A 21,007-nucleotide genomic window follows, 5' to 3' on the forward strand; every position below is an offset into this window, starting at 1 on the left:
ATAAAAAAAGAACAACTTTTACCCAAAATCAGGCAAAGCAAGTAGGCAGATTGAGTTGCTCACAGAATCACATTCATTCAGAGATCTATCTGCCATTGGCTAGCTCAGTCTGTCACATAAAATTTGCTTGCAAACTCATAAAATTTGCCAGCAAGCAAACTCACAAAATTAACTCACAACACATCGTGTATGTAAATATTGAATGTTTTATATTGAAAAAAGCAACTTTTATCCAAAATCAGGCAAAGCAGGCAGATTTGAGTTGCTTACAGAATCATTCAGAGATCTATCTATCTGCCATCGGCTAGCTCAGTCTCTCAAATTTGCTTGCTGTGAGTCTGCACTGAATTTGCTTGCAAGCAAACCTTCAGGCCTAAGGGAGGTTCAGCTGTGCTGAGCTAAAAAGCAAGAAATCCAACCATTTCCTGCTTCCTAGCTAATCTAAATCTCCCGGCACAGCAGAACAGCTGATGGTAGGAAAAAGGAAAAATAGCAACTTAGCAGACAAGTTTGCCAGGTAAGGAGTGAGTGGGTGGGGAGGGTTTCCGACGGCCATGTGGGCTGAGCAGCCTTGTGCAGCCTGGATTAATTGCTTTGGGGGGGGGGATGCTCTGGGGGTGAGATTTCTCTGCGGCCTGGATTAATTGCTTTGGGGGGGGGGGATGCTCTGGGGGTGAGATTTCTCACAGCCCACTGGTTGGCGACTGCTGCTCCACAGCACCCAAAGGCCAGACAGGGAACAATGGATGGAAACTAACCAAGGAGAGCACCAGCCTGGAATTAAGGAGAAATTTCATAACAGGGAGAACAATTGACCAGTGCAACAGAAGTTGCCTTCAAGTCATGGCTGCTTCATCACTGGAGATTTTTAAGAAGAGACCAGGCAGCCACCTGTCTGAAATAGTATAGAGCCGTGATGGCGAACCTAAGGCACGCATGCCGGAAGTGGCACGCAGAGCCATTTCCCCCAGCACGTGAGAACTTGCCCGGAAGAGCCCCGCTGCGCATGCGCGCATGCCACTGCCTGACAGCTGATTGTCAGGTATCTGGCACGCATGCGTGGGAGGGCGCAGAAACATGCAACGTGCACTGGGGGTCACACACATGCACGGATGGTGTGGGGGTGATTGCACGCGCATGTGCAGATGGATGGCGTGGGAGGGGGTGATCGCATGCTCAGGAGGGGCGGGCCCAGCACGCATTGCCTTCTGGGTGCTGGCACACAAGTCCAAGCGCAATTATCAGCACGGGAGCTGATCAAAGTTTGCCACCACTGGTAGAGAGTCTCCTGCTTAAGCAGGGGGTTGGACTAGAAGACCTCCAAGGTCCCTTTCTATTCTCTTATTCAGATCTACGGCGCCAGCCACCATCAAAGCTGACACCAGCCAGAGCATAGGACTCAAAAAAGTAGTGCAAGATTAGAATACATGGAGAAACCTAATCCACAGAATCGCCTAGACCTAGAGCCATCGTCCACAGTGCCAGCTCTTTTGGAAAGCATCAGGCTGGCAACAGCTTAAGATTTGAAAAGGGCCGTTTTATTATTATTATTTACTGAATTTATATTGTTACCTATTCGCCCAGGAAAATACAGGGTTTTTTGCAGGGGACTGATTGCTCACCACTTATTGTATTATTAGAGGAAACTGATATGCCACCAATTTCAATTGGTATATTGTTGATAGCTTGGGGTATCCTTTGCCCACCACACAACCCTTAAGACCAGCTCCATCCAAACCCTTTTTATTTCCATTTCCTTTTCGAAACAAGGCAGAATTTGCAATTGGGTACCAGTGGTGAGACTGCATTTTAAAGATCAATGTCTTTTAAGATGAAGATGGGAATAAGTGAGGTCCCTGGCTCCCAAGGGGGAAAACTGTATTTGCATTATGCACTAGGTAGGCTAATATGGGGTGGAAAGTTGATCGTTCTGTAGGTTAGAAGAATCCCAATGCATGTGATTTGTTTGGACAATAAATGTGATATGCAAATACGTTAATTGTATTTATGCCAAATACCATCCAGCCCCAAGAGACATCAAATGCTATCAAGATTAAAATTTGGCCCTTCCCCCATCCAGTTCTCAACCTGGTTCTACCAGGCTTGAAGGGCAGCCCCAGACATCTCCTTCAAAGGTATTCTTTACAGTTGTAATATGCATAATTTCCAAATGTTCTACATCAACCCTGAGCATTCTGATCTTCTCTTGTTGCTTCTACCTCAGTCCTTCCCTAATGACAGCCATTACTAGTTTTTGAAAGCAAGATATAATAAACAACTGTAATAAATAACATAATTTTAGGCACTACATCAACAACAGCATCTTCCTCGCTTGTCTCTTCCTCCCCCCTCTTTTTTTGGCAAATGAATTTCTTGCATTTATCTTATGTCTATTGGGCAGCATCTGAAAAAGCTGCAGATAAAGGCAAAAATTTATATATTCAAAGCAGATAATACCATGCCATTCCTTTTTAAAAAATCTATCTACGCAGCCCTTGTTTTTTAGCGTTTATACAATTCTTTCTCATTCCCTGGAAACCATAATTTTAATTCACCTGGCTCCTATCCATAAATGCCATTTTGGGTCATTTCCAAAGCAGAAAAGTTTGAATTAGGAACAGAAATTATTTGAACCAGTTTGTGGGAAGTTTTAAGTTTTTATTCTGCCCTTCTCCCCTCCCCATCAAAATGAGTTTCATGATTCAGTCACACATTCACATTTTTGGGGGTATCCCATTTTCTTTTAATGGTTCAGTGTGAAAATACAAGAGAAAACATTTATCTGTAGACTGACTTCAGTTCTACAAAAACCAAAGGGCTTTTTCTTTTTTAAAAAATCTCATAATGTTTAGCCATACAGAAACTGACATGCATAAGGAATACTGCCTAAGATCAGGACCACATTATACTTCTTTGTGCATACACAATTACATATGTACACACACAGACAGATGAATACATATGAAGTTCACTTATCCTGAGCTGAGGACTCCTTAACTTCAGTTGCAGCTACAATCACACAGGATCACTTTGGTGTCCATCATTCTCACCCTTCTGGGACAATAATTCCAGGTCAGCCTTCCTATCAGGATTTGAGTCGGAGGCCTTTGGAACTGAAATTAACAAATTCTGTTCCGCATATTGGGCTTAGCACCAGTGGCCCCGATGTAGACTTGTGCAGAAGCCCTGTTGAAACCCCACCACCACCTGTTTCTCTATAGAGATCTTTCAGAATCTCCCTTGTGTACAAGTCCTCCTGCCCCCCCTCCCCCCAAACCCATCTCCAGGATCCATAAATAAGTTCCGTAGAAGCATCGTTCCTTGCAAGATTTTAACAGTATATTGTCAACCTTACAACCCCAGACACAAGAATTAACAAGTTTTCGCTTCAGTGCCAAACTTTACCCGTACACTTTTCAAATTTCCCTTTCAATGTTCAGAAGGTGCTTTTCAAAAGCTCCAAGGATATAAGTTAAAAAAATGGAACGGTACATTCTGTCCTTAAGATTAGGAATTTGTTGCATCCATCAAAAGCAGATCCCTTCAAAATAAAAAATAAAAACCAAATAAAGTTAAGAGAGGCCACCAGGTGCCAGGTGCCAGGCAGAGGCAGAGCCCTCCCACAACATCTTAACCTTGCCCAAGTGTTACATGATCCACTTTTCATTTCAGCACACAAGGGGATTACAAAATCCTGACCTGAGGTTACCATATAAAGAACTGCAATCATTGAGAAAAATCCAACACTTGTGGTAAAGACCCCATCAGCATCAGAAAGGTAAGACAATATGCATTACAAAAACCATTCATCCTGGGAAATGGGGGGAGGTAAGGAAATATACAAAAAAGTGCACAGAAACAGGCCCATTACACACTATAAAAACAAGCAAAGAACCTGGCTTCTGAAATAAACTCACAAAGTGTTAAAAACCCAGGGTCCTCCCACCCACCCACTCGCCCGCCCACCCACCCACCCACCCACCCCAAGTATTCCATTCTATCACTCGGTGAGACGCAAACCAATGTCCAACAGGGGCTTAAAAGGGAGATCGCAAGGGAAAATGCACAAGCCCCTCACCCCCAACCCTCCCCCGGCAGACAGACAGACCGTTTCCTTCCCTCCTCAGAATGACAGAAACACGTATTGTCTGAATGGTTCTCTTCCTTCCCCTCCTCCCTGCTTTGGGGTTTAGTGTGCCAGTCGAGCAGGGGAGGAGCGTGGTGAGGGCAGTCGATCAGCAGATGAAGAGCTGCTCGGGTTGGATTGAAAATAAACCGTCTTATGAAATAGCTTATTGCTAAGGAAGACGACCAAAGAAAAGAGGCGTAGCTGGAAGTGGCTGGAATAGAAGACAACCTCTATTAGTTTCTTAACCTCTATGAAAATCCCGTTAATTTGTGGACATACAGGCAGTCCTCGACTTATGATCAGTCGTTTAGTGACCATCTGGAGCTATAATGGAACAGAAAAAAAGACTTTTGGCAGTTTTTCACACGACCACTGTGGTCATGTGATCAAAATCCAGACACTGGGCAACTGGCTTGTATTTCTGATGGTTGCAATGCCCCAGGATTACGTGGTCACATTTTGCCACCTTCTGACAAGCAAAGTCAATATTGCTTTACAACCATGTCACTAATTTAATAACTGCCATGACTCACTTAACAACTGTGGCAAGAAAGGTCATAAAATGGGGTAAAATTTACCCATCAACTGTCTTGCGTAGCAATGGAAATTTGGGCTTCAATTCTAGTCCTAAGTCGAAAACTACCTGTATTCCGCATTAGGGCCTTTCAACATATCAAATCTGCCCAACATCAATTAAGAACAGTTCCCTACTGCTGAAATCTTTGTCAATTATGCAGACTTGTGGAAAGATGGGCAGCAAAATTCAATAAATAAAATAATAAATAAACCTTTTAGACCTAGGCATAAAAGTTTATAAGCAGTATAGGTTTATAAGTAGTAGAATCCTTTCTGCTTATTAACCATAGCTGTCAGGGCAAAAAAATGGAATATGGTATAATATTCTACCCACTGGGGTAGAAGCCCTTACCTATACAGGTAATCCTTGACTTACAACCAAAATGGAATCTCAGTTGTTGAGTGAAGTAGTCATTAAGGAACACATCTGCTTTATGGCCCTTTTCTGAGTCCATTGTTAATTTTAACCATCATTAAGAAAACTGTCATAAATTTAGGAATATCTGCATCTTTTCCTGGTAACAAATATTCTTTTATTTCTCACCCGAGGTAAAAGACACCCAGTTATTATAACAAGGAAGTGGGCGGCCTGGGGCCTTGGGGTATACGTAAAATCTTGCAGTTTTGCAGCCCTCAATATCTTCTTTTTTCATAACTGCTGGGCTATCAATGTTCTGCCATTTTTGACATGGATATTGAATATGGCCTTAATCAGTTAATAAATGCTAGCCAAGCACTGTTCATGTCAAAAAAAAAAAAGACACTGGCATTCTTCCCAATCAAGACTGTAAACAGCAAGCATATTCTAACGCTTCATCAATCATAAATAATAAAATATATGAATAATTACAAATAAAATAATCATAAATAGAAAAACCCTAATTTTATTGACCTAGTACAGCAAACTTTGAATGCGGAAGAAAACATTCAAGTTTGAACATCTTGAAATAAAGTCAGTTGTTTCCAAAGTTATCTAGATCACTGACATAAATACTCGAGTATTTATCAAATAACACATATTCATGCAAATGCTGCATACGTAACTATATGTGTTCTCCCCCATCAGTTTGTAAAATCAAGAATTTACTATATTAAATATCTATCCACATTTCTGTAATTCTCAACCTTTTCTTCACGGACCACAGGTTGAGAACCACTAATCTAGATTACCTCATTCTCAACACCAAGAAAAAGTATTTAGTGAGACCATTAAGGAAGAAGAAATCAGCAATTTTAGGTAGACTGTACTTCTCTGATTCACAAAAACATCTGCTGGCAAAGGAAATGGGTACTTACTATGGTCTTCCTGGTGTCTTGGATTCGTTGGCGCTGATAATAAATAGAGGGAAAAGAATGGAGAACAAGCAGCCGCTGTGGGGAAGGGAGGCAGGGAAAGAAAATAGAAGATGTGATACAAGTCTCTCTGCAGACTTTTTTTTTTTGAAAAAGGGAGAATGGATAAACTACACAATATGATGTGGATGAAAAGTCTTAATGCAGATTTAGGAGATCAGTAGTACAGCGGTGAGCATAAACCTTTCCTTTCTACCTTAGTGCAGGTTTTTTTTTTTACATCCTTAAACTGAGTCAAGTGGAGCATGTCATTGTGTTTATGCTACCAAGAAATTAGCGAATTGCACTATGGTTTTTAAATTATGGTAATCAGATTAGGGCTATATTTGAAACAAATAAACGTCACTGTTTTGATAAATTCTAGGTAGAATAAATCATGTCTTAAACAAGATCTGAGAATCCAACCACCGACATATGGGTACATGCACACATATACCTGTGTATGGGAAAATGAAGAGGACAGTATAGTGAATGAACCTTGTTTTTTTCCAAATGTTGTGCCTTTAGGCTTAGATATCCTAAATTTTTTAACTTGCATGTTCCTTCAATCACTGAAAAAATTGCTCATACATTATGATGTGTGAAAGCAACCTTGGTCTTAGTTTATATGTACCTTTTCTTAATTTTAATTTTTTTTCTATTTATCTTTTATGGTTTACAGGTGAAACTCAAAAAATTAGAATATCATGCAAAAGTTCATTTATTTCAGTAATGCAACTTAAAAGGTGAAACAATGACCGTGGGATTACTGTGCTTGATTGGCTAGCAAACTCGCCTGACCTGAACACCATTGCCAAGAGAAAGATGAGAGACATGAGACCGAACAATGCAGAAGAGCTGAAGGCCGCTATTGAAGCATCCTGGTCTTCCATAACACCTCAGCAGTGCCACAGGCTGATAGCTTCCATGCCACGCCGCATTGAGGCAGTAATTGCTGCAAAAAGGGTCCAAACCAGGTAGAGTACATATGCATGCTTATACTTTTCAGAGGTCCGATATTGTTCTATGTACAATGTTTTATTGATTGCATGTAATGTTCTAATTTTCTGAGATTGTTCATTTGGGGTTTTCATGAGCTGTAAGCCATCATCTTCACGATTACGATAAATCATGGGTTTGCATGTAATGAGTCTATCTCATATATTAATTTCACCTTTTAAGCTGCATTACTGAAATAAATGAACTTTTGCACGATATTATAATTTTTTGAGTTTCACCTGTATAAGCTGCCCAAAGTTGCCTTATTGATGAGATGGATGACATATAAATTTAATAATGGGCAACATATAAATTTAATAAATAGAAAATAAACAAAGAAGAACCCAAATATCCAGCATCCAAATGCTGTATCCACATCTTTTGCCATGCAGCTTGCTACTCTATAAAACATAGCTTCTCCTATATCAGGGGTGTCATACTCACGTCGTCACGTGACATATTGTGACTTTCCCCCCTTTGCTAAACTGGGGGTGGGCATGGCCCATTTGACATCCCTGTCCTATATCAAAATAATTTATTAAATTGATATACCACCTAAGTTTTTATATAGTAGGCTCTCTCTTGTTCCCTATAACCGACACATGGAATGGCTCGACAAATCAGCAGCAGAAAGGCCAGCATCCAAGTCCTGCCCAGATTAATATTTTGGCATAACTGGAAATAGGAAATAATACTGTATATATGAGAAGTATCTTGGTTTTCTTGTACTTTATCATGAAATATTCATTCATTCACTCATGATTTAGAGGTTGTCTGAGTATAGATGACTCTGGTGGCTTACACTTTTAAAAGGAGGAAACAATACAATAGAAAAACACAACATGGATGTCCAGAAGAAAAAAGCCATACATCACAATTAAATCTTCAGGCGCTCACAACACTACCACAAGACCAGCTTTTCAAAGGCTTTGCTTCTATCACTGCTCTGAGAGATGCTCTTATTCTCCTTCCCCATTATCATTTACACCAGGTCTCTTTCCAGTAATTCCCTACCTACTTTTCCTCCTATCCCTCTCACAGAAAAGAAAAAGGATGGCATGTCTCCAATTTCTCAGTAAGTCACCTGATAATGTAAGAAGACTGCATTGCAGTGAGAAAGGCCAGTGGTAACCCAAATCCAAAGTAATAAGGCCAGTTCCTTTCAATGTTGGATAATCGTTGATGCATTTCAATTCCTGGCAAGAGAAAAGCCCAAAACACATGGTTCAAAGAATTAATATTGTGATATAATACTGGATTTCATACTGCATGAATTACGATCCCAATATTTCCTGCTTCACATTCTCGGAAGTATGTAAATACACCACATACCAGTATTTTACTGATCACAATCAGCAGTGACTTCCAGCTACCGCCAGCAGGAGGCAGAGAAAAATATGTATTCTTAAATTTTTCAGTTGTGCTTCAACCACTGGAGAATCTCTAAAGATTCTACTGGAAGAGGGTTTGATGGGATTTGTATACATTTGCACAAAATAACTCAAATTCTTAAGAACAAAATGAGAGGATTTTTTAAAAAGTTAATTACACAGTGAATAGCCAGGACTCACCTTTATTAAACCAACGGTATTCAAAGCAATACAGTGAGTAAAGCAGCGACATATGAAGCAGACTAATTAACTGCCCAATGATATCAATAGGAAACAGGCTCACAATCATCCCCTGGAAAAAGCAAGAAATCCATTTTAAAGACCATTCCCTTCCATAGAAAACTCAAATTCTGTACTTCATTAAAAAGCCCAATTCATTAGTCATTATGAAAAGCCCAAGAAACTAAACGAGTGAAGAGACAGTACAGGTAATCCTTGATTTACAACTGATTGCTTAACAACCATTTGCAGTTACAATGGACTCAAACTACTCACAACCCATCCTCCAGGTTATGACTGCCACACACCCCCCGACTGTATTTTGGCAACTGGCTCACATGTATGACTAGTGGCAGCATCGATGACTGCACCTTGTGATATTTTTGCAGTTTTCTGGCAAGAATGATACATTGGATAAAATGGCTTTCCACCTATAACCACATAGTGTCATGCCCCTGTTAGAATCTGACTCCAAGGGAGTGGGAGTGTGGCTCTGGAGGTTGTGGAGGAAACTGGGGAAGAGCAAAGGCCGGCTGGGCATTCAGAGGAAGACCCAGGCCCATTCCAGACGTCATTCTAGGGCACGCAGGGAGGAGTGGATAAAGGAGAAACGTGAATGGCATGGTCTACGGGGGAGGAAAGGACCTTGATCCCCTTCATGGGCTGCAACTGTGAGGAATGTTTAAAAGGACAAACTGCTCATGGGCCAATGCTGGAAGCAAAGCGTGAAAATATTTCTAGTCTGTCAGTTCTTATCTGATTTCTGGCGTCCTTTCCAGTGTGTGTATTTCAATATCTCTGGATGTCTTCAAGCCCTTATCCTGCCTTGTCTCATTAATTCTTCAATGTGGTTTGTGTGTTTTTTCTATTTATAATTTATATGTATTTTGAGTTTGAATGGAAGTTCTTCCTTTTTGCAACTGTTTGTGGGGAGTTTTTTCTCCAGCCAATGATAATTGGACCTTTAAAGCCAAGTTGAAGGAATTAAAGGGACTTCACCTGTTTTTGTGATGTTGTTTTTATATCCCACCCTGGGTCATCATACATGCTTTGCTTAATAATCACACTTGTTTAACAACCACTGTAAAACCAATCATATTATTAACAAACATATAATAATCATGTCTGGTCACTTTGGAACCTCTACTTAGGACTGAAATTCCAATCCAATTATGGTCATAAATCAAGGATTAACAGTATACTTGATTCTCTTCTTCCTTCATACACTCTGCTCCAGGCCCAATATCAGAGCATTGGATCCCTGGTCCAAGGGCAACACAGTCCATGACCATCATTCTTGGCTATGCACCTTTGAGCAACAAACCTGGCCTGTAGTTTTCTCTTGCATGTCAGGAGGACAGGAGTCCAAGAACTCTCCATTATAAACAGCTTTGAAGAAGTACTAGTGTTAATCTATAATCCCAAATGTTGTGACTGGGAGAGAACTACCACATAAATCAAACTGGCTAGCAACCTATTTATAAAAATATGGCATAATTCATTCCTTTTTCTTTTCCGGTTCTCTCTGCTTTTTTCTACCTTGTGGTTTATTTCTTGTAAGGTCTGCCAAATGTATGCCATTTGGGTGTCCTTCAGATACTAATGTCTATTACTCTTAATGTCTGGAAAATTTGGATTGAGTGTTTTATGCCCATTCTTACCTGGATGAGAAAGAGAGCTTGCAATAAGAGGTTAAACAACATGTCGGCAATGATTTTACTGACACTGGGGAAAGGCTGCGGCTTCCTTCCTGACACCTCAAATGCCAGATCAGCAATGTCCTGAAACGGAATAATCAGACTTACTTCTGAACAAAATGGAAGAAGTTCGCTGTCTTGAATATCCCTCAAAAAACAGTACAATACAGGTAGTCCTTGACTTATGACCACAATTAAGACCAGAATTTCCATTGGTAAGCATATTGGTTGTTAAATGAGTTACGCCCAATTTTAAGAGCTTTTTGGCCATGGTTGTTAAGCAAATCACTGCAATTCTTAAGTGAACTATGCAGTCATTAAGTGAATCTGGCTTCCCTTTGACTTTACTTGTTGGAAGCCAGCTGGGAAGATTGCAAATGACAAGCACATAACCCCAGGACACGGCAATCATCATAAATATATGGTGGTTGCCAAGCACCCAAATTTTGATCCCATGACAGTGGGAGTGCTGTGATAGTTGTTAAGTGAGAGGAATAGTTGTAAGCCGCTTTTTTCAGTGCTACTGTAACTTCGAATGGTCACTACAAATGGTTGTAAGGCAAGGACTATCTGTGTATCAGGGAATGTTGGTTATGTAGATAACCAAGAAGAAAGAGCTAGGCCAAGTTATCAATTTCCTCAAAAAACTACTTACCTGAAACCAAATGGCATTGACCACTTTACTGAGCACAAAGAGGGGGAGGACCCAAAGGGCACTGAAGACAGAGGTGAGAATAAATTCCAGCCAAGACCAGACATCACCGTGTAACGATGGGTCACCTTCCAAAACAGAGAGAGCATTTTCAATGGTAATAAGAAAAAAAGATTCATTACAATTTAGGGGCTTCACGTGAACTGCTACCCCAGAAAAAGAAAATATATCTTCCCTCTATAAATAGTCACAAGTAGACAACTGATTGGTAAACACAGACAGGACCATAATTGTATCTTCTTTTAATTCAAGAGCGTTATTTCAACTTTACAAATATAGTACTATATTCCAAGTTTGAAAATTCGAGAGAAAGGGAAGAGAAGAGTAGGATAGATTCAATTGTATATTTGCCTATCATAACATAATTGGCTAGGCTAGGCACAAAGAATTATTTATTTGGCAAATGCCTTAAACAGTAATATACTTACCAATTACATGTGCTGTTGCTGATTGAAGCAGAGGGATGAATACCCGGTAGAACAAGAGGAGGCTAAGCTAAAAAAAACCACCACACAATAATTCAGTTTTAACCACTAATTTTTAAATGTGCATGGTGCTATGGGGAAATGTTTTTCAAGATCCAGAAGATGCAATTCTGTTTTCTACAAGTGACTTCAATCCTGGATACCTTAGCACATATTTCATGGTACATACACAAGTAAATATATGAATAATTTATCTTTACAAATATGACAGCTCCAGCACACTCATCTGTAGTTCTATGGGGAAATCATAACAGGGAAAAACACAGCAAAAGAAACAATAAAATGCTATAAACACAAACCTACAAACTTTCCCTAAACTGAAATTAAGGATATAAAGTTCTTAGATCCAAAACCAAAAAGGTGCTTTAGAAAAGTATTAGACTACATCCGATATCCGTAAGCACCTCCTTAAACAAACTGCACTTTTTCTAGAACTTGCACAGTGCTATAGTTCCACAATCCCAGTATTTGAGAGCCACGGTGGTGCAGTCGTTAAAATGCAGTACTGCAGGCCACTTCTGCTGCCTGTTGGCTGCCTGCAATTTGGCAGTTCGAATTTCACCAGGCTCAGGGTTGACTCAGCCTTCCATCCTTCCGAGGTGGGTAAAATGAGGACCCAGATTGTTGGGGGCAATAGGCTGATTCTGTAAACCACTTAGAGAGGGCTGTAAAAGCACTGCAAAGCAGTATGTAAGTCTTAGTGCTATTGCTATTGAGATGATAAAAATAGATGAGGGGCTGCCAACATTTCTTAATGCAAACAGCTATTTCCAAGGATTGCGTAACTATTTATACTTATATTAAAATCTGATTGGGATAACACTGCATCTACCAAGGCTAACTATAAGTTAGCTATCCCTTATCTGGGAAATAGAAATGATTTCAATCACTATTCAATTTGCTTTTCAGGTTGAAGCATTATCCAATTACAAAGTTCAAGCAAGTAAGCATATTTGCACAAAGGAACAAAGCAATTGATTCAATTATGTTGCTGTTGTTAAAAAAGAAGCAAAAAAATTCTTACCCAAAATACACCTCCATTCCATGCACAACACTGAAGTATTCGGCTTACTATCCGGGGTTCACTAAAGAAAAATAGAAGAAAGTGCAAAAATCAAACTATGTGTATTTTCAAAAAGCACACCTGTTTAAACACAAAAACAGATGGGAATGCTTCAGATACGAAAGCAGGTTCTTTCAGCTTGGTGGTTTCAATCTATTTGCAACCATAAAAATGAAAAAGTATACATTTCCATTATCTCATTAACTTTCAAATTGTTGGGAGCCTCATTTGGTTAAAAAAAAAAACAATTTTAAAGGTCTCCAGTTTTCCTTGTTTTTCCTGTTATTAGGTAAGCCTATGTAGACGGTCATCATTTCAACTATTCAACATCATACAGATATATATGTACAACTGGATATTGTTCAGCACCTAAGATAAATTTGCACCCTTTTTTATTTCTTATTCATCAAGTCTACTTTTTAAAAAACATGAATTACAACTACAGAAGCTGCTGGGGTAGAGAGAAAAATTAGTATCTTAAAATCTTCATTCCAAGTCTCTTCCAACAAAGAATCCAGTGGCTTCCATGATGAAATTAAACAGCTATCTAAACAGGGGTCGCCAACCTTTGGACCTCAGGCACCACCAAACTCATAATTTTAAATTCTAGGGAACACTAACTGGTTCTGTGGGCATGGCCTAATTTGTGGGTGTGGCTTGGTGGTCATGTGCCTGGCTGGGCATGGCTTGTATGTAAATATTATCAATATTAATATAAATATTGATTTTTTTTATTTAAAAAGATCAACTTTTATCCAAAATCAGGCAAAGCAGGCAGGCAGATAGAGTTGCTCACAGAATCATTCAGCGATCTATCTGCAATTGGCTAGCTCAGTCTCTCAAATTTGCTTGCCATGAGAATCTTCAGTCCTAAGGGAGGTTCGGCTGTGCTTAAAAGCAGAGCCAAAGATCTAAAGACTAGCTAGAAAGCAAGAAATCCAATCATTTCCTGTTTCCTAGCTAATCTAAATCTCCCGGAACAGCAGAACAGAAGATGGTCGGAAAAAGGAAAAATAGCAATTTAGCAGGCAAGTTTGCCAGGTAAGGAGTGAGTGGGCAAGGAGGGTTCCCGTGGGCCATGTGGGCGGTGCAGCCTTGTGTTTCTGCGCAGCTTGGATTAATTGCTTTGGGGGGCGGGGCTCTTGGAGTGAATTTCTCTGCAGCCCACCAAAATTTTCTCGTGGCCCACCAGTTGGTGACCGCTGATCTAGAACATAGTCAGTGCCTCACATTATACTGGCTGACAGTTCCACATAATAGAATATTTCAAAATCCTCATTTAATTTGGCCAACATACCAAAGTTTGCAGGATCCAGTATGTACTATGCTATGCTAGCAGACATGACTTCTAGAGATTCAGCGCAATCCTGGTGGTGGCGCAGTGGTTAGAATGCAGTATTGCAGGCTAATTCTGCTGACTGTCAATTGCCAACAGTTCGATTCTCACCAGCTCAAGACTGACTCAGCCTTCCATCCTTCTGAGGTGGGTAAAATGAGGACCCAGATTGTTGGGGGCCAGAGGCTGACTCTGTAAACTGCTTAGAGAGGACTGTGAAGCACTGTAAAGTGGTATATAATCCTAAGTGTTATTGTTATTGATATCTTGATGATAAAACACTGATAGAGGATTACTGATGGCACGACACAATTCCCAAGCTTGGAACTTACTTCTCTTGCTTCCTCTCTTCACTTTGCGCTCTTCGTTGGGCAAGTACACTAGTTGCTCTTCTTTTCCGCTGCTCTTCCCTTTTCTGCTGGATCCGAGCATCCAGCTTGGAGATTGTGCAGATCCCCCATATGGAATCTTTAATTCCCTAGAGACATAAACTTCTAAATTCAACATACAGTGTACAGTTCAACAGTCTGTATGCAGGTACTTCTCGACCAAGAGCCATTCGTTTAGTGACTATTTTAAATTCCAACAGCACTAAAAAAGTGACTTATGGCCAGTCCTTCCACTTATGACTGTTATAGCAATTCCAGTCACATGATCAAAATTTAGGAATTTGGTAACTAGTATCCCAGAATCATGAATTTTCCATTTGCAACCTTGCCAGCTGGCTTGTGACAAACAAAACTCAAGTTCCTCAAATAGTTCCAAATCCTCAACATATATGACAAACCCAGATTTTGAAATTTTATTTCAAAAGTATTAAATGCAAATGATAAACAGTTAGAGATGCTTCAGTATTGGGACTACAGATAGTGCAAACTTACTAACCACTCATTCAGTGACTGATGTTATGACAGTGCTGAAAAAGATTTATAGCTGTTCCTTAAAGTTGTGGTTGTCACAATCCCCTGCAGGCACACAATCACCATTTGCTACTTTTTCAGCTGGCTTCCATCAGTCAAATGGGGAAGCCATTAGGAAGTCACCAGTCACGGTCAGGTTACATTGAACTTAACTACCCTACTATGGTTGGTAAGTGAGGACTACCTTTATGTCACAGCAACAAAATCAGAAGCTTCAGAAAGCCTGTTCTAGAAAGTGTTGCAACTAGTGCACTAATAAAAGCTTGTAATAATAATCATATTTCATTAATTTAATTAAGTGCAAACCAGAAACAAAATGAAGTATATGTTTACTCAAAAAAAAGTGTGGTCCCTGACTCAAAACATATTCTGCAAATACAAATTTAAACACCTGTTGCCTCCATATTTTCTTCTAAAGATATTCTACTGAATGTCAAAATGCAACCCATCTGGATACTTCAAATATCTAAGATAAGTTAGATACTTACTCCAGATTTTCTTGTTTTTTGCTGACCAGTGGTCATCACTCAACTTTCAAACAATTCTACCTAGATGACTGATAATCTTCATCAACATCTTGTTTCTGCTGAATTTTTTTTCTAAATGACATATCTAAGTAACTACTCAATGATTCTCTAGCTAAATCTAGTCCTTTAAAGCAAGACTGGACAACCACTTGTCAGAAATGGTATAGGATGTCCTGCTTGAGCAGAGGGTTAGACTACATGACCTACGAGGTTCCTTCCAACTCTGTTGTTCTGTTCTGTTATTTGTTATCTGATCACTAATATAATGGCATCACAGTTCAGAAACTCTCTATTTACTAAGAATCACGGAGTTAGACACAAGGATATTACACTTGAGCTTAACCCAAACACTGAGAAACTACCACAGAATTGGTGCTGAGATGGATTTTACTTGATAATTATACCTAGTTTGTAAATGAAATCCTGCAGGTTCCTAAAACTTCCCTTCTTTATACCACAAAGACAGGTGTATGGGAGCTAACATAAATGTTAGTGGCTGAAACACTCTGAAATCCAATCTTATCTTAAATGCATTGTTGTATATAACAACAAGAATAAAAGGAAGTACTTACCCTGATAAGATCATTAAGGAAGATCTTGACGCTATCTGCCATATCTAAGCCAGCATTGTCTCGACATCTAAAACTATCAACTACAACGTGTAGGGAAGAAATGACCCCAGGCCTGTCTCATTGTGAAAACATGAGAAATTGGTAATCTGACAAAAGAACAAACAAGATGGCTATTAAGTGAAGCAATGAAATTGATGTTATGATTATAAATAGAGTATATTTGTCCTTAATCATTCTTAAATTCATATGGATCATGAAAATGTTTACTTTCCAAGCCCATATTAAATCATTTTAAACACGCTTCTTCCAGACCACAATAAACATCAGTGCTTAAGATATTCCAAGAAGCAACAACAAATAATACAATGCTCCAAATATTCAAGTCTCATGTTTTGGGATATGGATGATATATAAAATCATAGCAAAAAAAAATCTGAAGAAGTCACAACAGCTCAGCAAGGATGGTTTCCATTAAACACAAGTGAGACTAACATCCACCCACAAACATGGCAAGCCCATTATCAGCCCCAATGAGATGCCAGCCCAAACTATTCTGGTTCTCTACTTTCTGTCATTTTCTGAAATATATTATTCATTTCTGGTAATAAACATACATGTATATTTTACTTAGCAGTCCAACATTTTTAATTAAAAAAATCACAAAATACAAAGTATCCACAACTATAATTTTGTCTTTCTTATATTGTTCTATAATTTTGTCTTTTCTTATATTCAAAGTTCTTACAAGTAGAACAATGCTTCAGCATCATCAAAATACCACTAACCAAAGTAAACCAAAGAAAAAAAATTTTAGAATGCAAGTGATGGCAAAGCAAATGATGATATACTATGAAAAGAATTCTCCAAAGAAATCAGGCTGGATGCCAATGAAATAAGAATAGGGATCTTTTATTAGCAAACATTTAACTGGATAGTTTTTCATTTTTGTCTGTGAAGTTAAAATACAATTTAAGATCTTTATGTGGCATATGCTGATTTTTTAAATATAGGATTATCAAGATACTAATCACTTTAGACTAGTATGAGTTAGATAGAAAGACAGTACAGAGAATTAACACTGCAGAATAGTATACAGAATTGCAAAACCAGTTTCTCTGAGATAAACCATCGTTAATGTTTAGTCTCATTCTAGTTACGGAAATATCAAATTATAATTTATGACTGGCTAAACACAGTCATAAATCATGATTTGAGGTGTGTTTTCAAATGTTGGGTTGTTCAGCTTAATGAAAAAATGATGCTTGGATGTTTAACCTGATAGAAACTACTGATTTACAGAAGAAAGGGAAAACCAACAGGTTGCTCTAATCAATTGTTCAGATATATGAGAGCTCAAAACAAGCTTAACATCAAGATTTAGTTTTGTCTGGATTAAACATAACGATCATGATTCCGGGGTTAATTTCTAGAACAGCGTTGGGGAACAATCTGAAGAGGTGGTAACAAAACTGCTTCTAGAGAATAAAATAATCATAACCTGAAGCAAGATGGAAGGTTTAGTGGCTGATGCCAGGACAAAAATTAATTTGATTTAATTACTAAATTCAATTAAAGGTAGTATGATTACTCGTAATATTCTCTCCGTAACAGAGGATATGGATGCCAAGGGAAAGTAATATAGGGCTTTGGGACATCAGGCTGTGACTTCTCCTGTAAATAGCAAGGACTCTGGCATAAAATTTAACAATATGAAGAAACTTATTTTGTCATAAATCAATTCAGATCTCCAAAGGAATCATATATAGATTACAGAAAATATAAATCAATACATGCACTGAATGTGAATCTCAACCACTTCCAAATTAACTCTCAAACATTCATATTTCAAACCAGAACTATTTTATCTGCAGTTGCAGCAATAAGACTTAGATGAAAAGGACGAAGTACAAACTTTCAAAGGTCTGAGATTATTTGTAAGGAAAGCTTTCAGTCTCACACAAGTGTTCAACTCTAATACCTTGAGATACAACCTCAAGCATGACAATATGTGGGAACCTCACACTAAATCATGTCATTTGGGAAGAGAACTACTACTGCATGCTCTACAGCAGTGGCCCCCAACCTTTTTTGTGCCGCGGCCCAGTACCGGCATCACAAAATGATCCGCGGCCTGGTACCGGCATCAGCACGCATGGCAAGGCGAGCCGAGCGACCAGCCAGCCAGCCGTCCCCCGCTTCTCCCCGCCACCTTCAACTCCTCCTTTGTACCTTTGTCAATGGGCTTCGGGACGGTCGCTCGGCTCCCCTTGCCTTGGGTGCTGAAAGAATCCTCGCGCCTTAGTTTTGTTCAAAGCCGCCCCCACCCCCCGTCAATGAAACTAAGGCGTGAGGATTCCTTCAGGACCCAAACGCCACTTTCTAACCAGAAAAGCTCACCCGGAAGCACTTTCTCATCAAAACAAGATGGCGGCGCCCAGCAAACCTGCGGCCCGGTAGAAAATGTTCCACGGACCAGTACCGGTCCGGGGCCCGGTGGCTGGGGACCCCTGCTCTACAGTACTCATTCATCTTCTTACCAAGACAGAATTGATCCCGAGTACTGTGTTGAAAATATTTGAAATGCAACTGAAATCATGCTTCAGTTTAGAAGTACTATGCTACTTTCTAGAACATGTTTATTTTAACTTTATTGAAACCCTGTCATAAATGTCTGTGTTATTGCCCCAATTCCCAGAATAGAAATATCTGGTTCTGAGAAAAATCATATATTAACTAAATTTACTGGACAACCTTGTAGGTGCAGCAAAGCCTCAAAAAATAACTTCATGACTGATAGTTTCTAGTAGGCTTCTAATCACTGCACTAGACTCCTTTTGATAAGGAGATTAACTCAGAAGATTGATCTTTGATGTGCTACAACAGACCATCTCTCTGATATCTGAACTACTTGCTCACAATGTCTGTTTGCTTGCTGAATGAAAAGGAAACTTCTTCAAATAGAATGCCTTAAAATATTACAAACAAATGTTTCCCCGCAGGGTGGGAAAGCTTCAAAATAATGGACAAAACAGAAAAAAGAGAAAGGAAAAACTTTAACTCCAAAAAGTATTGGGGTGCAAGCAGTGTTGGATTGCAAAGCAGGTTCCAAATTTAAGAATTTGAGTGTAATATAAAGAACAGAGAAAAATGGCATGGGGAGAAGGAATGGAGACTCCAATACAGGTAGTCCTTGACTTACAATTGAGCCCAACACTTCTGTTGCTAAGTGATACATTTGTTAAGTGAATTTTGCCCCATTCTACAACCTTTCTTCCCACAGTCGTTAAGTGAATCACTGCAATTAAGTTAGTGACATGGTTGTTAAGTGAATCTGGCTTCCCCGTTGATTTTGCTTGTCAGGAGGTCGCAAAGGGAGATCACAGGACCCCGGGACACGGCAATCGTCATAAATATGAATCAGTTGCCATGCGTCTGAATTTTGATCATGTGGCCATAGGGATCTAACAATGGTTGTGAGAAAAATAGCTATAGCTCATTTGTTCAGTGCCGTTGTAACTTCAAGCCGTCACTAAACAAACTGTTGTAAGTTGAGGACTACCTGGAGCAGAGAGTCTCACTAGCTCAGGGCTGAACTGCAGACAATGATATTGTTAGCTAGTTGAGTAATGAAATGTCTGCAAGTAAACAACCCAACTTTAGCAAGCACCAAGGAAATAGAAAGATTGTGGGTGTTATTATTATTAATCAGATATGAAAGCCTGTGAGGCCAGCTGCTTTCTTTCAGCCCAACCTACCTCACAGGGTTGTTGCTGTTGTGGGGAAAACAGGAAGCAGGAGCATTAAATAACACTGCCTTGAATTGTAGAAAATAAAAATGAGATATTATTATTATTCCCTCAAAACACAGTCTTGCACGTAAGCATCGATGAAAACTGTTTAAGGCGGGGAGGGGGGGATGTCCCCATCCACGTGTCTCGAAAGGACTACAATTCCCATCATCCCCATGCACTACACCTTGCTGGCCAGGGATCGAGAAAGATGCGGCCCGGGGCAAGAACCCGCCTCAGACCCGGCAATGGCAGAATACACTCGGTCGGAGGGACCACGGCGTCCCTCCTCCTGCCCAGCCGCGGGAAGGCGGGCAAGCGGGTGGGCGATGGGTTTTGTAGTTAGGCCGGCCGGAGACGACGCGAAGTGGCCAAAAAAGGGGAAAGCGAAGCGGGGAAATCCGCAACCCGTGGAAGGCCGAGAAGGATCCCAGAAGAGGAACGCGGGAGGCCGCTTCCTTCCTTCCTCCAGCCAGCCAGCCCAGACGGCCGTCGATACTTGCCAGCCCAGGCCTCCCGGGGTCCGCGGTCAGCCTTCCACTCCTCGGGCAGCACCAGGCGGGACGCCACTGCGCACGCGCGGCTCACCTCACACCACTCTCTCTTCCCCCTCCCTTCCTCAAGCCTCGCCAGGAGGCAGCGCCCGCGCCAGGGAGCATCCCGGGCTTCGACCCCGGCGATGCGCATGCGCACTCCGGCCAGGCAAGACATGCGCAGTTCAGAAGCCACGAGGCACCCGCGGTCCGGCCGTGTGTTCTCTTCTTTTTTTTAACCTCAGACGCGCGTGAGGGTGTTTCGTGGACTGTTTATATTTTTAATCTATCCCAGTTCCCGTGTACAGGTAATCCTCAACCTACCACCTCAAGTGAACCCCAAATTTATGTTGCTAAGTGAGAAATTTGTTAAGTGACTTTGCCCCATTCTTGGCCACGTTTGTTATGTAAATCATTGCCGTTTGTTAAATTAATGACAGGATTAATAATAATAATTAGGCGAATCTGGCTTCCCCCTTGATTTTGCTTGTCAGAAGGTCGCAAAAGGGGATCACATGACCCCAGGACACTGCAATGGTCATAAATGTGAGTCAGTGGTCAAGCATCTGAATGAGAATCATCGTGACCATGAAGTCATGCAGCCTGAAAAATGGTCCTAAATCACTTTTTTTCAGTGCCCTTGTATCTTTGCATGGTCATCAGGGGTCGCCAACCTTTTGGACCTCAGGGACCACCAAACTCATAATTTTAAATCCTAGGGACCGCTA

General features: G+C 40.3%; 1 protein-coding gene across 4 annotated transcripts; it reads right to left on the bottom strand.

Annotated features, from left to right (window-relative positions):
- Window positions 1–2,713: 2,713 nt before the first annotated feature.
- Window positions 2,714–20,448, bottom strand: EI24 (EI24 autophagy associated transmembrane protein). Of its 4 annotated transcripts, none has more exons than XM_087939083.1 (12): window positions 20,335–20,448; window positions 19,714–19,772; window positions 15,959–16,104; window positions 14,272–14,417; window positions 12,565–12,625; window positions 11,484–11,550; window positions 10,999–11,123; window positions 10,308–10,427; window positions 8,608–8,719; window positions 8,121–8,232; window positions 6,002–6,076; window positions 2,714–4,340 (listed from the first exon to the last, which is right to left on the bottom strand). In XM_087939083.1, the coding sequence occupies exons 3-12, from the start codon at window positions 15,998–16,000 to the stop codon at window positions 4,190–4,192; spliced, it is 1,011 nt and encodes a 336-aa protein (XP_087795209.1). In that variant the 5' UTR covers window positions 16,001–16,104; window positions 19,714–19,772; window positions 20,335–20,448; the 3' UTR covers window positions 2,714–4,189. The 4 variants fall into 4 exon arrangements, with proteins under 4 accessions (XP_087795209.1, XP_087795208.1, XP_087795210.1 ...); XM_087939082.1 differs by having other exon boundaries at window positions 19,714–19,768; window positions 20,246–20,429; XM_087939084.1 differs by having other exon boundaries at window positions 19,934–20,337.
- Window positions 20,449–21,007: the final 559 nt, after the last annotated feature.

Source organism: Pseudonaja textilis, chromosome 9 (genome assembly GCF_049901715.1).
Source record: "Pseudonaja textilis isolate UNSWEBS1 chromosome 9, rPseTex1.2, whole genome shotgun sequence".
NCBI lineage: Eukaryota > Metazoa > Chordata > Lepidosauria > Squamata > Elapidae > Pseudonaja > Pseudonaja textilis.